This window comes from Crinia signifera, chromosome 8, assembly GCF_055691185.1.
Source record: "Crinia signifera chromosome 8, ASM5569118v1, whole genome shotgun sequence".
NCBI classification, from domain to species: Eukaryota; Metazoa; Chordata; class Amphibia; order Anura; family Myobatrachidae; genus Crinia; species Crinia signifera.
The window spans coordinates 9,620,881-9,636,682 of NC_139224.1; the positions used below are offsets into that span (position 1 = coordinate 9,620,881).

The following is a 15,802-nucleotide window of genomic DNA, read 5'->3' on the forward strand; positions in this document are numbered from 1 at the left end:
GCCCATTATCCGAACTGTCGATGCATAGGCCCGACACATTGGCCCACTGGCACACATTGCTGTACCCAACATTGGCTCTTTTTCACACGATTACAACTCATTGGGCTGATCATGTAAAAAAGTGGCATATCATATGCGATTTACCTCCGATTCCGATCCGCGGTCCCGTACACATTGGATTGGGGGGGGATGGATCATAGCCGCAGGTAGTTTCTGAGGAATCGCTTTTGAGGCTGAATGCAATACTTTGCACAAGTGTATGGCGGCCTTTAGTGATATATCATTAATGATTTGCACAATAACAATATTGGTAACGATATATCATCAACATCGGCCAGTGTTTATGCTCAATATGGTTAACAATGGCCGCTTCCTGTCTTCTGTACATGCAGCTCAATCTAACAATATCATCAGCGACTGCAAACACGAAGTGGGGGTCACGTCACCGACCGATATCGGTCAGTGTGTATACGCTATATCTTTCTCCCACGGCACCGGCGATATAGTTACCAATATTGTCAGTGACGGGAATCGCCAAGAGTGTACCCAGCCTAAGGGGCAGATCCGGTGCTCCAACCAATCAGCTCCTGTAATTTTTCAAGCACATTCCAGGAGCCAATTGGCTGGTGCACCATTTATATTATATGTAACAAGGATATCCCTTGCTAAATCTGCATTTACTTCTATGCCTCAGGACATATTTGGTTGTTCCGTGAGGTTGACACAGACGTGGCTCTGATGGTGAACAAGAAGGAGATCTATGTGCCTTCGCCAAATGAGAACGGACAGACAGCGGTTGTCAACATCTCGTTGCCAGGTAACGTTCTGTTCACGTGCTACATAGCCTGCTGCATGTTACAGACTCCATTTATAAAACAGCTGACTCATGGGGACAAACCCTTTGAACCAGGGAAGCCAATTCCCGGGCATTTTTGCAATCCCGGGATTGGCTTCCTTAATAACAAAAAACACGCCTCGGCCTCCCCCACATATTTACTTACTTGTGTGGTGCGGCGGCAGTGCTGCCAGGGGCGGGAGGAGTGGCTGTTTGGCCTGCGCAATGTGACACAGAGCCAAGACCAGGCATGTCCAAACTATGGCCCTCCAGCTGTTGCAAAACTACAAGTCCCATCATGCCTTGCCACAGTTTTGCTATTGGGGAATGCTAAAGCTATGGCAAGGCATGCTGGGATGTGTCGTTTGCAACAGCTGGAGGGCCACAGTTTGGACATGCCTGTCCTAGAACCACTCTCATTGGTTCTAGGATGAATGGGAACTACAACCTTCATAACTCAACATAAGAACATGTTTCCTCCACAGTCTTCAGCCTGAAGGATCGGTGCCTGCAGGTGGTCCGGAGTCTGGTGAACCCGGAAGATTACCGAAAGCTGGAGATTGTGGCATCCCTGTATGAAGACCTTGAGAACCGGCCAAATATCACCAAGGACTTGCGCCGACTTGCAGAACAGACTAGGTTAGAAGACGCAGAAAGCAGACTGCTCCACATGGTGCATTGAGACAAGAGCTGCAGTGGACTGGTGCAATTCTTCTTACACTCTAGATGGGCGAGAGGGTGACGAGGCCCCGATTATTGCCCATACGCTGTCTCCTCCAGCTGCAACGTGTCCAGCAGCCAGCATTGTCCGTCCTACTCCTATTCTGCTTGTACCGCTCAGCCAGCGTATAATAGTGGTGGCATCAGATACTGCAGCGGCACCCTAGTCTTCGGCATTGCTAGAGATTGGCACGGTGGTGGTGACTGCGAGGGGCTCGTTAGTGGCCTGTGTCATGGTCTCTGGTATAGGATTCCTTCTGGTGATATAAACCGCAACTGATAGACCGATAAAGATTTCATGGTTTTGTATTTCCCAACCTACAACTTCTGCTGAATACACTGCATTGTATTTCTGTGCTTTTCATCCCAGCCTTACTAACTACCCGGAAGTGTTGTTTCTTTATAGGCGTTCCGGTCTATCCAGAGCAATCCCTTGTATTCTCTTCTCCTACTAACTTTTTTGTTTTGTAATCTTCAAGGAAGCGCATTTTCGGGTGTCAGGTGCACTGGTAATCTGGGGGCAAATGACCTGTCGTCTTATTTCATTGCGTTTGTGGACAGAACAGTGTCATGACGGAGAGGAGCGGGGTCCCCCAGCAGCACAGAGTACATCAGGAGATGAGTGATGTGTCAGTAAGGAGACAGCTGCGTGTGACAGGGGCAGTGACATGATGTGAGGAGGGGAATGGAGGCAGCAGAAAGCCACAGACTGGCAGTTATATAGTGGGAGGAGCAGGGTCCCCAGCAGCACAGAGTATATCAGGAGATGAGTGATCTGTCAGTGAGGACAGGGCTGCATGTGACCGGGGCAGTGACATGATGTGAGGGGGTAATGGGGGCAGCAGGAAGCCACAGACTGGCAGTTATATAGTGGGAGGAGCAGGGTCCCCAGCAGCACAGAGTATATCAGGAGATGAGTGATATGTCAGTGAGGACAGAGCTGCATGTGACAGGGGCAGTGACATGATGTGAGGAGGGGAATGGGGGCAGCAAGAAGCCACAGACTGGGGGTTATAGCACAGGGCTACAGGGTAACCTTTCGCCAATTCAGGCACTATTACATCCTTAGGGTGATGAGAGGTCACATGACCAAGCTATGCCCCTGTGCCAAGGAGTAAATGAATTGCAGGAGGGAGTAACTTGCACACATTCCCTGATAAGGTCTCAGGGCTGGAGGGCAGAGGAACAGGAGGGCAGGAATAAATGGGGTTGTGTACGTACCCAAGTGTCAGTCCTATGGGGTGTGGTACGTACCCGAGTGTCAGTCCTATGGGGTGTGGTACGTACCCGAGTGTCAGTCCTATGGGTTGTGGTACGTACCCGAGTGTCAGTCCTATGGAGTGTGGTACGTACCCGAGTGTCAGTCCTATGGAGTGTGGTACGTACCCGAGTGTCAGTCCTATGGAGTGTGGTACGTACCCGAGTACCAGTCCTATGGAGTGTGGTACCTACCCGAGTGCCAGTCCTATGGGGTGTGGTACTTACCCGAGTGTCAGTCCTATGGGGGGTGTGGTACTTACCCGAGTGTCAGTCCTATGGGGGGTGTGGTACGTACCGGAGTGCCAGTCCTATGGGGGGTGTGGTACGTACCGGAGTGTCAGCCCTATGGGGGGTGTGGTACGTACCGGAGTGTCAGCCCTATGGGGGGTGTGGTACGTACCGGAGTGCCAGCCCTATGGGGGGTGTGGTACGTACCGGAGTGTCAGCCCTATGGGGGGTGTGGTACGTACCGGAGTGTCAGCCCTATGGGGGGTGTGGTACGTACCGGAGTGTCAGCCCTATGGGGGGTGTGGTACGTACCGGAGTGCCAGTCCTATGGGGGGTGTGGTACGTACCGGTGTGCCAGTCCTATGGGGGGTGTGGTACGTACCGGAGTGTCAGCCCTATGGGGGGTGTGGTACGTACCGGAGTGTCAGCCCTATGGGGGGTGTGGTACGTACCGGAGTGCCAGCCCTATGGGGGGTGTGGTACGTACCGGAGTGTCAGCCCTATGGGGGGTGTGGTACGTACCGGAGTGTCAGCCCTATGGGGGGTGTGGTACGTACCGGTGTGCCAGTCCTATGGGGGGTGTGGTACGTACCGGAGTGTCAGCCCTATGGGGGGTGTGGTACGTACCGGAGTGCCAGCCCTATGGGGGGTGTGGTACGTACCGGTGTGCCAGTCCTATGGGGGGTGTGGTACGTACCGGAGTGTCAGCCCTATGGGGGGTGTGGTACGTACCGGAGTGTCAGCCCTATGGGGGGTGTGGTACGTACCGGAGTGCCAGTCCTATGGGGGGTGTGGTACGTACCGGTGTGCCAGTCCTATGGGGGGTGTGGTACGTACCAGAGTGTCAGCCCTATGGGGGGCGTGGTACGTACCGGAGTGTCAGTCCTATGGGGGGTGTGGTACGTACCCGAGTGTCAGCCCTATGGGGGGTGTGGTACGTACCCGAGTGTCAGCCCTATGGGGGGTGTGGTACGTACCCGAGTGTCAGTTCTATGGGGGGTGTGGTACGTACCCGAGTGTCAGCCCTATGGGGGGTGTGGTACGTACCGGAGTGCCAGTCCTATGGGGGGTGTGGTACGTACCGGTGTGCCAGTCCTATGGGGGGTGTGGTACGTACCAGAGTGTCAGCCCTATGGGGGGCGTGGTACGTACCGGAGTGTCAGTCCTATGGGGGGTGTGGTACGTACCCGAGTGTCAGCCCTATGGGGGGTGTGGTACGTACCCGAGTGTCAGCCCTATGGGGGGTGTGGTACGTACCCGAGTGTCAGCCCTATGGGGGGTGTGGTACGTACCCGAGTGTCAGTTCTATGGGGGGTGTGGTACGTACCCGAGTGTCAGCCCTATGGGGGGTGTGGTACGTACCGGAGTGTCAGCCCTATGGGGGGGTGTGGTACGGTTCCCAGACAATGTCTAGGTCAACAGCAAATGTTTGACACAAGTGAAGGGTCGACATGACTTAAAAAAAATTTTGGCAGTCACTGTTGACACCTGAGCGAGTGGACCTCCAGCTAGTGTACCACATCTCCCTGCATGCTTCGGGAAAGTGTCCACCTTGTGCATGTCAACCTTTTTTAACTGTCGACCTAGACATTTTCTGTCCGCCATCTGGAGTCCTGCTGTATCTTTCTATGCAGACCCCAAGCAGCAGCAGCCGTCATTCCCTTGGATACAAGGTGATCTCTTTCTGCCTGTTCTATATCATTGCTCGTGTGCGTTATGTGACTCCTATGTAACATTGTAAGATTTCCTGTAAAGCTTTGTACATATTTTTGCCTCTGATTTAAATTTGTTCTTCTGTTCTTATCCCTCCAGACCTCTAATCCCTAGTAGGGAGCGTTAAGTATAACCGTAGATCGGTAATGAAACACTGATCCACACACACAAATACTAAGGCCCTTATTCTGGTTGGTGCGGTAATGGCCGCGTGCGTTCGTGCCGCCGATGTTTTGTGTCTGCGCATGTGCGAGCGGGACGCACGTCCAAATTCCGCATGAAATGTGTACACTACGAACAGGGGGTGGAGAGGGGCGTGAAGGGCTGTTTGGCCGCATTAACATATGCATACGCCCCGCGTTTCATGGGCGTTCCCATGAAAACGCTGGGCGTACGTATGGTAATGCGGCCGTGACGCACGTGTAGGGGGCGGACATATGACATTGCCGGATGTCAGCTGCCCGCCCATATCCCTGCTTTTATACAGAGAAATGCCCGAGTGGTCTGAGCTCGCGGGAGCTGCCTGGCCATTCAGTCCTGCATTCGATGGTCTGCGACCATCGAATGATGGGGGAGGTTCCCAGAGATGGAGGAGGTGTATTCTTGAGAAATACACGTGCGGTCCGTTCGGAAAGCTTCTTACCGCGTACGGACGGAGTTGGCGATCCGTATGGAAGGCGGGGTTTAGGACGCACGGTGCTGGCCGCATATTTGGATCCGGCCGCACCGATCAGAATAAGGACCTAAGTTTGGGACAATTTGTACATCGTCCTGCAGTGGGGCTGCTACAGGTGATGTCATCCTACGCAGGATGCACTGTACCTGCAGAAACTGCTGCACAGGATGCACTGTACCTGCAGAAACTGCTGCACAGGATGCACTGTACCTGCAGAAACTGCTGCACAGGATGCACTGTACCTGCAGAAACTGCTGCACAGGATGCACTGTACCTGCTTTCCTGGGGTTCCCTGTACTAGCCAGGCACCTGACAGGTCCTTCTTGTCCATTGGATGTTGATGGAGGCGGCTAACTCTGACACTGTGCTGAGCAGGAGTCTAGAATGGCGCGATAGGAACATTTGGGAGATCAAATGATGATTAGGACTGCTAGAAGCTATACTTCATTCGTGTGTACACTGGATATTGGACAGAGGTGTTTCATCTCTCAAATCCTGGATCCTTAAGGCCCCCATACATTAAGGTGCCCATACACATTACAATGTGCTGCACATACTTTTTGTACTAGATTTCACTGAGATGCGATGAGATGGGATATTGTCTATATAATAAGTTGAAGAGTCTGTGTGCGTGTCCGTTGCATTGCGGACACACCGTGGCACTCAGAGCCACCAAATTCTGCAACAAGATACCTCTGTACCCGGTGGTGTGCACCTCGAAGCCGTTTTTGGGAAATTTCACTTATAAATTTTTTTTTTTTTTTCAAAACTTTTTATTATGTCAAAGCATCAATTCAAAAATAATACGTTGCTGTACATACTGGCATGTGATTCAGACATTTATATAAGAATACATACAGTGAGGTTAGGATACATAGTATTCACAAGTTTCCTTGTCATTATTATACTTTGTACAAAATATTGAAATTAACTGAGTAGGATCATCCCTTATTCTAGGATTAGCGGAGGGTCATTAAGTAGCAACTGTTCTTCGTACCAGCGGGTATGTTTGAAACATTGATGAAGAGTTTGCTTGGTTGATATGGGTAGGGTTTCCATATAGCTGTTCCAAGTAGCAAAGAACTGTTTGGTACGTGAGTCTTTTTGGAGGGAGGCCTCCAACCAATCCATGTGAAAAATAAAAAACAGCTTATCTTTGAACATTGCCAAGGCTGGAGGGGAGGCTTGGATCCATACTTGGAGTATCGTTTTGCGGGCAGCCGATGAGATTGCCAACATTAATTTTTTGATGGGTTTACGGATTCTAATTTCTTCTGGGAGGATTCCAAATATAGCCCATTCTGGGGTGAGCGGAGTGTAATTTACCAAATGCTCGTTGGCGAAGTCACGGACGTCGGTCCAGAATTTCTTCACCGACGGGCATGCCCAGAAGCAGTGGTACAGGTCTGCCTGGGGGTTATTACATCTGGTGCATCCTGGTGAGTCCAGGATTTGCATCTGAAACCCTCGTGAGGGAGAAATGTATGATCGGTGAAAAATGTTTAGGTACATTTCCGAGAATTTGGCCATTGGGAATGTCGTGATTGAGGTCTGTAAGGTCTTTAACAGAGTGTCTGTCGTTAAGGAAGGGAAGTGTTCTAACCATTGGTTAAGGCCTGTGCGTTGTGATGAATAGTCGAGAGGTTTCCGAAGAAATTTATAGTAAGTAGAGATCGCTTTTTTGGGCAGGGGGGGAGCCAAGAGTACATTATCAAGGTCATTATTCCAATCCCTTTCCGGGATAAGTTTGGAAATTTTGTCAGCATACGATTGGGCCTGAATAAAATTTAAGTTAAGGGTGGTTATCACCGGAAAATCTTTAGAAGCTGTTAAAAAAGTGAGTGGTTTGTGAGTTTGGGCATCTATTAACTGTCCGACTCTATGCAGTCCTGCATTATTCCAACTCGTAAAGAGGGGTGGGGCGTTACCTTCATGGAATTGAGGATTTCGGACGAATGGTAGATGTATAGAATGATTTGGGTTCAAGTGAAAAGAGTGGCGTAAGGTTAGCCATAATTTACGGACTGACATCAGGAGTGGATTAAGATGTATTTCCGGAGGGATGTCCCTATCTTCTAGGTGTAGGAAGGCAATTAGGGATGTACGGGGTAGAAAGTTTTGTTCTAGGGTGGTGTTAGCATAAGTATGGTTCGTGAGTAGCCAGTCTTTAAGGTATCTGAATACTGCCGCTTGATTATATATTGTTATATCTGGGAAGTTAATGCCCCCGTTCCATTTGGGTTGAATTAATTTTATCATTCCAATCCTTGCTCTTCCCTTGTTCCAAATAAAAGTCCGGAACAGTTTTGTTATGGTAAGGGTATCAGATTTAGTTAGTAGAAGAGGCAGAACTTGGATCTGGTACAAGAGTTTTGGGAAATATATCATTCGTAGGAGGTTCGCCCTGCCCAAGTAGGACAGCTGGAGATGGCCCATTCTATTTAAATCTCTAGTGAGATTTTTGATAGTCCTGCTTATGTTATAGGTATATAGGTTTTGTATGTTTTTGGGTAGGGTTATGCCTAAATAAGTCAGACGACCTTTAGCCCATCTCATGGGTAACTGTGATGCCCACTTGGGGCGGGTGAACCCCTGTTTCAGATATAGAATCTCAGATTTTTCCAGATTAATTTGGAACCCAGATAGCCGACCTGAGTTACGTAGAAGATCTAGGAGAGGACGTAATGAGGTTTTGGGATTTGAAATGTATATTAAGACATCGTCGGCGAATGCAGTAGTTTTAATTTCCATGTTGCCTACATGTATTCCCTGTAGGGTGGGCCAAGAGTCAATTAGTCTGAGTATGGGGTCTAAGGAAAGGTTAAACAAGATCGGGGAAAGGGGGCATCCCTGTCTAGTCCCTCTGTGCATCCTGATGGGTGTGCTCTTAGTTCCATTAATAAGTAGGGAGGTGTCTGGGGCGTTGTAAAAGAATTTTACCAAATTTATAAAGTGAGGTCCGAAAGAGTAGGCTGAGAGTGTTAGGAATAAGAAGGGCCAAGATACGGTGTCAAATGCCTTATGGGCGTCTAGGCTCAGTAACATGTGTGGGGCATTGGGGTGGAGGTTGGAAGTAATTACTGAGGCTATTGCAGTGCGAATACCCTTAACGGATTGTCGTCCCGCGACAAACCCCATTTGGGCGGGTGAGATGATTTCCGAAAGGAAGGACTGTATTCTTGTTGCCATAATTTTAGATAGGAGTTTAAAATCTACATTTAAAAGAGTAATAGGGCGGTATGAGTCCAACTTCGTGGAGTCGCGTCCGGGTTTAAGAATTAAGGTCGTGTATGCCGCATTAAATGAGGGATAAGAGGGTTGGGCTTTATGTATGGTCTGGTAGAGTTCTAACAGTGTTGGGATGATGTCTGGTTGTAATATTTTATAATATTCCCCGGAAAATCCGTCTGGTCCCGGGGATTTGTTTGTTTGAAGGGATGTGATGGCTTGTGTCACCTCCTCAGCTGTGATGTCTTTGTCTAACATTTCTATTTGGGATTGGGAGAGAGAGGGTAGTCTAGAGTCTCTGAGTAGTTGGTCCATTTGTGTGTAGTCCGGGGGGTCAGCTGAGTATAGAGTGGTGTAAAAAGACTGGAATGCATTGACTATGTCATGTGTCTTTGTCAGGGGTGGGGAGTCGCTAGTTTGATTTATGGATGTGATGTGGCTCCTGCGGTGGAAGGGTTTAGTCAGATTTGCCAATAAGCGCCCGGTGCGATTACCCCATCGATAATATCTATTTTTATTGAAATCAAGATGCCTTTGGGCCTGTGAGAGTAAAAAGTCTTCAAGAAGATGTTTCGCCTGCTGGTAAGCTGTGTGGTTGTCATCGTTGGGGTTAGAGATGTAGGTGCTAAGGCAAGTGGTCATATTGGTGTGTAGGGATTCGTATTGTTTTCTGGAGGCTTTGTTCCGTTTGGCCACGTATGCTATTATGTGACCCCTCATTACTGATTTTGCAGCTTCCCAAAACAGCACCGGCGTGTCCCAGTGTTCTATGTTAGTGTCCATGTAGTCAAGCCAGTGGTGTTTTAGGTATTGGCAAAAGTTTTCTGAGTGGAAGAGATATGAGGGAAATCTCCAAGATCTGTGCAATGGGTTTGTAGAGGATATGTTGAGGGATAAGGTTATGGGGGCGTGATCTGAGATCAGGATGTCTCCTATGTTAGCTGAGGTAACGGAGGAGATTAGGTGGTCTGCTACAAGTATGTAGTCTATCCGTGAGAATGAACGATGGACTCCCGAGTGAAATGTGAATGATTTGTCAGTCGGGTGGAATAGCCTCCATGCATCAGTTACATGTGTTTGGGTTAAGAATGTATTGAATGCTGTCCATATGGCGGAAGAGATGGACCGTGGGGGAGGTAATTTATCCAGTGTGGGGTCTTTAACTATATTAAAATCTCCTCCTATGATTAACGAGGAGTGTGGTCGTTGTGCTAATAGTTGGGAGATCTGGCAGAGAAAGTCTGGGGCCTGGGTGTTAGGGGCGTATATATTTAAGATGGTGTATGTCGAGTCTCCTATCCGTATGTCTAATAGCAGGAATCTGCCCTCAGGGTCTAAGATTGAGTCAGTAATGGAATAGACTAATTTTTTTGAGAAAAGTACGGCTACCCCTCTTGCTTTGGTGACGTAAGGGGCTGATATGCACTCTGCGATCCATGGTGCCCTAAGTGATGAGTCTTCACCGGCTTTCCAATGGGTCTCCTGTAATAGAATGATATCTGGGTCATGGTGTTTTATATGGGATATTATTCTCCTCCTTTTAATTGGGGAGTTTAGGCCGCTCACATTCCAAGATAATACGTTAATAGAGTGCGAGGGGGGTGAGTATGGTAGGGTCGTGGGAACGTGTGGTGTCATCCTACTCCAGCCTTGGCAAAAACATTAGAACAGAAATTAAATATACAAGACGGTCCTCCATCCCAGCGAGTACAGGACCGTATTGCGACATGTGGTAATCCCCATGTCTGATAGATTAAACATGTCTGATACAGCAATGTATTTCGAGCAACAATAACAAAAAAATTTTTTGTTGTAAGTAACATGCGAAGCTTTGACAACATTTTCCATATTTTCCAAACCAAACTTTCCCAGTGGGTTCTGATTGGGGTATCAGAACCGACCGGATGTGGACTATACAACAGTAACAGTATATCTAACAGTAATAAACTTAACATTAATTAAGGTCTAGCACAGGGAGAAACAATTAAGATCAGCAGTATTGTGTAATAGCTCATGTTGTCACTGGTGAGCTAGGAGAGTCAATTGATGGCATCAGGTGCGCTCTTGCGGCTTCAGGGTCATCGAACAATACCGTACGTCCATTGTCCGTTACCCGCAACTTGGCCGGGTACAATAAGGCGAATCTCCTGTGGGAGTCCACCAAAAATTTGCATATTGGGGAGAAGGCCTTACGTTTCTGGGCTACTGCCACAGAAAAATCTTGGAATATGAGTACACGTGTGCCATCAATTGTGAGTTGCTCCGTTTTCTTGTAAGCACGTATTATTGATTCTTTTGTTCTGAAGTCAAGGTATCGTGCTATTACTGGTCTAGGGCGTGAGTTGGGGTCCGTCCTTTCTGGTCCGATTCTATGCACTCGCTCTATGTGTGGGAAGTCAACTGTGTCTGAGACATCTAGTGCTAGTAATAATTTGGAGGTGAGATAGTCTGACAACATATTTGGCTTAATGCTTTCAGGGATGCCTATGAATCGGAGGTTATTTCTCCGGTTTCTATTTTCTAAATCCTCAATTTTGTCTTGGAGTTCCTGTATCATCATTATTGAGGAGTCTGAGGAGGATTGTATATTAGTAACAGAATCCTCCACGTCGCTCACTCTTTGTTCAAGGTCGGCAATACGGGAGGTGTTAGCTGCGACTTCCCTGACTGTAGTCTGGAAAGAAGTTTTGAATTCATCTAGTTTTTTGTCGATGTGTGGCATCAGGACTGACAATATTTCCTGAGCTGTAGATGAGAAGCCTGACTGGCTGTCTGAGGGGAGGTCATTGTCATGTGGGGGGTTGGCATCCGTAGTGGATTGTGAGGAATGGGGAGCTGAGGGTGTCTTGTTAGCGTTCCTGTTACGGCGCATTTTGTGCTCTTCAAGTGGCGAGGTGGGGCGTGAGCGTGTCGGGGACAGGAATCTGTCCATTAACCAGATTTGGTGTAGGGGGGTGAAGGGAAATAAGAAAAATTAGGAGAGGGGTACCACCTGGAATTTAGGGTTTAGGCAACAATCAGCCCCGGTAATGGGTGGTAGGTATACCAGTAATAGATTAGATGTGCCGAGTGGTGCACTTTTTCCCGGGTTCACTCAATTTTTCAGTCTTCGGAGTGACAAGGATCGGACAGCAGGATTTTAAGGTAGGATCGGGCCCACCAGTGGAGGTCAGATATGAGAGTGGTTAAATATCACAATGTCATATTATGGCAAGTGTCTGTTTCCCCCTGCTAAGGGTAGAGGTCTACATTATAGCTATATATTGGTATTTGTTTGCAACTGCAGAGGTAAGAGGCAGGTTATGCAATCAAAGGATTTGCCCAGTGCACATTAGCCTTATGGGTAGTTGCGGTACACTAGTATTTATAGGCACTTAACACCAGGTATATTTTGTTCCAAGCAGCGACAGGTAGACTAAAGCCCAAGCTATTCTGTGGGGTAGCTAAAGGCTATTAGTATACGTGAGGTTTAAGGTGTAATAGGTTTTCCAATACCTTTCCAAGATGTAGGGTATGAGCCTCTACAATTGGTAATTTAGGGCAGTTTCAGTTTTCGTCACAAGATGGCAGTATCTACCTAGTAAATATAGCCTATACACAATTCTTTAGTTTGAAAGGATAGGAAGGTGAGTAATTTAACCTGTAGAGTGCTGGGCAAATCTGTTGTTAATCTTAGCTAGTTTGTTATGCTAGTTAATACAGTGCACTATATATTTAGGTCAATTAGGCAACAAGATACAGATATTATAAGATAAAACAATTATGCAGCATATGAGTAAATTCCCATACCAATTAGTACAAAGTCACAGGAGAGTGAGGGGCATTTCACCCAGTGAGTACGTTCCTGCAAGCGTACTTAATTTGTAATATCGCCAGGGAATTGAAAAGAGGGAGATGCGGGGTCAGGGATAGGGTGGAGCGGCACAGGGTGTGGGCAAGCCTCTTGTTTATGGGGTTCCGTTGGTTGATGGGGTATGTTGGGAATCCCACAGCGTCAGGGCGGCCAGTGTTCAGTCGTCCAGGTCCCTTACAGCAGGTGGTGTGGGGGTATACACTAAATGTTCACAGACTGTGTGGTGGTTGGTGCAGTCCACTCAAGTGCTGGGTGTGGTGCCTGCGTTCAAGGTCATATGGTGTCAAAATTGGCAGGGGCGGACCCTCAGCACCTCCACAGCTCCAGGGACCCCACTAGTCACTTTGTAGGGCAGGGGTGTCGGATCTTTGTGTGATGCAGGGTATCAGGCCCTTTATCTAACGCAGGCTCTCAGTTATGCACTGTGCACCTGTTATATCTCAGTCTTTAGTGAGTGGGGGGGAGCGCCCAGTCACCCCTTATAGATGTGCAGCAGTGCCAGGGTGGGTGGGGGTCCGTGGGAGTCGGTAGCACCTGGGAGCCGGTATGTGGGGTCTTTGGCTGGGTCTCCCGGTCTATAGTGGGGTGGGGAAGGGTGCGCAACTACCTCTCAGGGGCGCGCGATCGCGTCCCCCGTTCAGCCGTCCGGGTGCTGATGCAGGAGCTGTCGGTAGCAGCGGCAGGGAAGCAGGCAGATTCTCCAGTGCGCTCAGTTGCCGGCCAGCGGTCCCGCTGCCGGGGGATAAGGCACTGAGGTGGCGGGGGACGTGCGGCGTGGTGTGCGTGTCTCCGGGCGCGGACGGGGCTCCAGGCGCAGATGGTCTGTGTCTCCCGGTCCCGCTCGTCTCTTCCGTGTTCACGGCGTCCAGATCTTTCAGCCCTCAAGCCGCAGATGTTCCGGCTGGGTATGAGGGGGATGTGCAGGTAGGCTTTAGTGTGCCCGGTGCAGCTCTCCAGGTCACGATGTGGCCTGAACACAGGCCGGACTCCGGTGCGGGGAGGGCTCCCCAGTCGTCCTCTCTCCGCGATATTTAGCTTGGCTGGACCCCCAGGGGCTGAGGATCACAGCGTTTGCAGTTTGGGGTTCAGCGGGTACAGTTAGGAGGGAGGATGGGACTAGATGGAGTCAGTTTGAGCGGAGCTCATGTAAGATGTGGCCATCTTGGATGCGCCACCCACCGGAAGTCCTCACTTATAAATTTAAAAAACACCAAGTTTTAATTTGCCTTAATTGATGATCTGGGAAAAGGATCGACGATCTGGGAAACCGTTACGAAGGAACAACTCCACACCTGATTTCATTGCTGTCATTGAGTATGAATGACACATTCTAACACTATGGTGGAGACTTTAAACAATTAGGAATAAATGAGGATATACATAGACCACACATCACACACAAATGTACACATTGTACACGTGCACACACACACAGTACACCACATACGCACACATAGTACACAACACACACATATATACGTAGCGAGCTTCACACACTTACACATTGGACAGACACACAAAACACACACATAACAACAGTTCAACAAACACACACACTTAAACATTGTGCAGATACAGAAACACACACAAACATTGCCAGGATAGGCACAGCACACTACACTACACACACATGTATACGTAGCGCACCTCACAAACTTACACATTCAGCAGATACACACAACACACACATAACACACCACTCACAGTACAACGCACACCCACATTCACTACAACACACAGCCAAAAACAGTACAATACACAGATCACACACACTTAAACATTGCACAGATACACACGGCACACTACACACACACACATTTATACGTAGCACACCTTACGCACTTACACATAGGGCAGATAAACACAGCACACACACACATAACATACCTCTAACAACACAACACACACCCACATTCACTACAACAAACAGCCAAAAATAGTACAATACACAGATCACACACACTTAAACATTGCACAGATACACACGGCACACACATTTATACGTAGCACACCTTACGCACTTACACATAGGGCAGATACACACAGCACACACACATAACATACCTCTAACAACACAACACACACCCACATTCACCATACACACCCAAAAAAACAGTACAACATACACAAAACACACACTTAAACATTGCACAAAGACACAACATACACATACTGTATATACATAGCACACCTCACACACTTACGCATTGGACAGATACATGCAACACACACAACCACATACACTACATCACACAAACAAAAACAGTACAACACACAGAACACATAAAAAATTGACGTTTATTTAACAGTCTGTACCAGCAAATAAAAACTGTACCTAATGTACCGTTTTTTCTTTTTTCCGCATATCCGTCTCTCCAGTCCTCCAGCCTGTCACTGCGCTCCCCAGCCAGTTGCACTGAGAAATCTTTGTCCTGGCCAATGCACCCCTTGATCAATACAAAGTGGGTACACTGCACTCACCCTGTCAGTTGTATGTTAGGCACTGCTCTGCCTTGAGGGTGTCCCAGACTCTTTTGGTTCATAGATAATGTTTGGTCGATGGGCATGAGCGCTGCATGTATTCGTTTGAATGTTATGAGTGTAAGAATTTGAAGAATAATACTGAGATGAAGATTTGCCACGTTAAAGTGTACAATTTACTCAATAAATCATGAAAAAAATATATGTACATAGAAGTACAACCAAGAAATAAAAGTAGGTTTAAAAAATAAATTCTAATTCAAACTGATAATTGTTTGGATGGGGTGGGTTGCCAAACAAATCTATAAGTGGAGGGGGGTATGGATATTGTGGGCATAATTGGTGTTTGGTACACCTACAGGTGGTCCCCAGTTGATGAGAAATTTTCACTACAGTGTCACCGTAGGGGGAAATCCAATTGGGGTTCAGGTGGTCTTTTAGGGACCCCTTTACAATCCCATTGGTCTCTTCTCCTAAAGCCTATGGTCTCCCTCAGTGATTGACTATTATTAAGGGAGACCGTAGGCTCAAGGAGAAGAGACCTACGGGATTGTAAAGGGTTCCTAAAAGACCACCTGGACCCGAATTGGGAATCCCCTTATGGTGACACTGTGACCATGACACTGTAGTGAAAATCCCATCAAATGAGTAGCCCCTGTAGGTGTACCAAACACCAATTATGCCCACAATATCCATATCCCCCTCCACCTATAGATTTGTTTCACAACCCACCCCCATCCAAACAATTATGAGTTTGAATCAGAACTTATTTTTAATCCTACTTTCATTTCTTGATTGTACTTCTATG

General features: G+C 48.0%; 1 protein-coding gene across 1 annotated transcript in view; it reads left to right on the forward strand.

Annotated features, from left to right (window-relative positions):
- LOC146025705 (interleukin-1 receptor-associated kinase-like 2) overlaps nucleotides 1-15,802 on the forward strand; it is a 49,243-nt gene that overhangs the window by 1,283 nt on the left and 32,158 nt on the right. Inside the window, exon 2 of the mRNA XM_083155716.1 lies at nucleotides 695-817. Coding sequence (XP_083011842.1) covers nucleotides 695-817 — 123 coding nt within the window. The remainder of the gene's footprint in view (nucleotides 1-694; nucleotides 818-15,802) is intronic.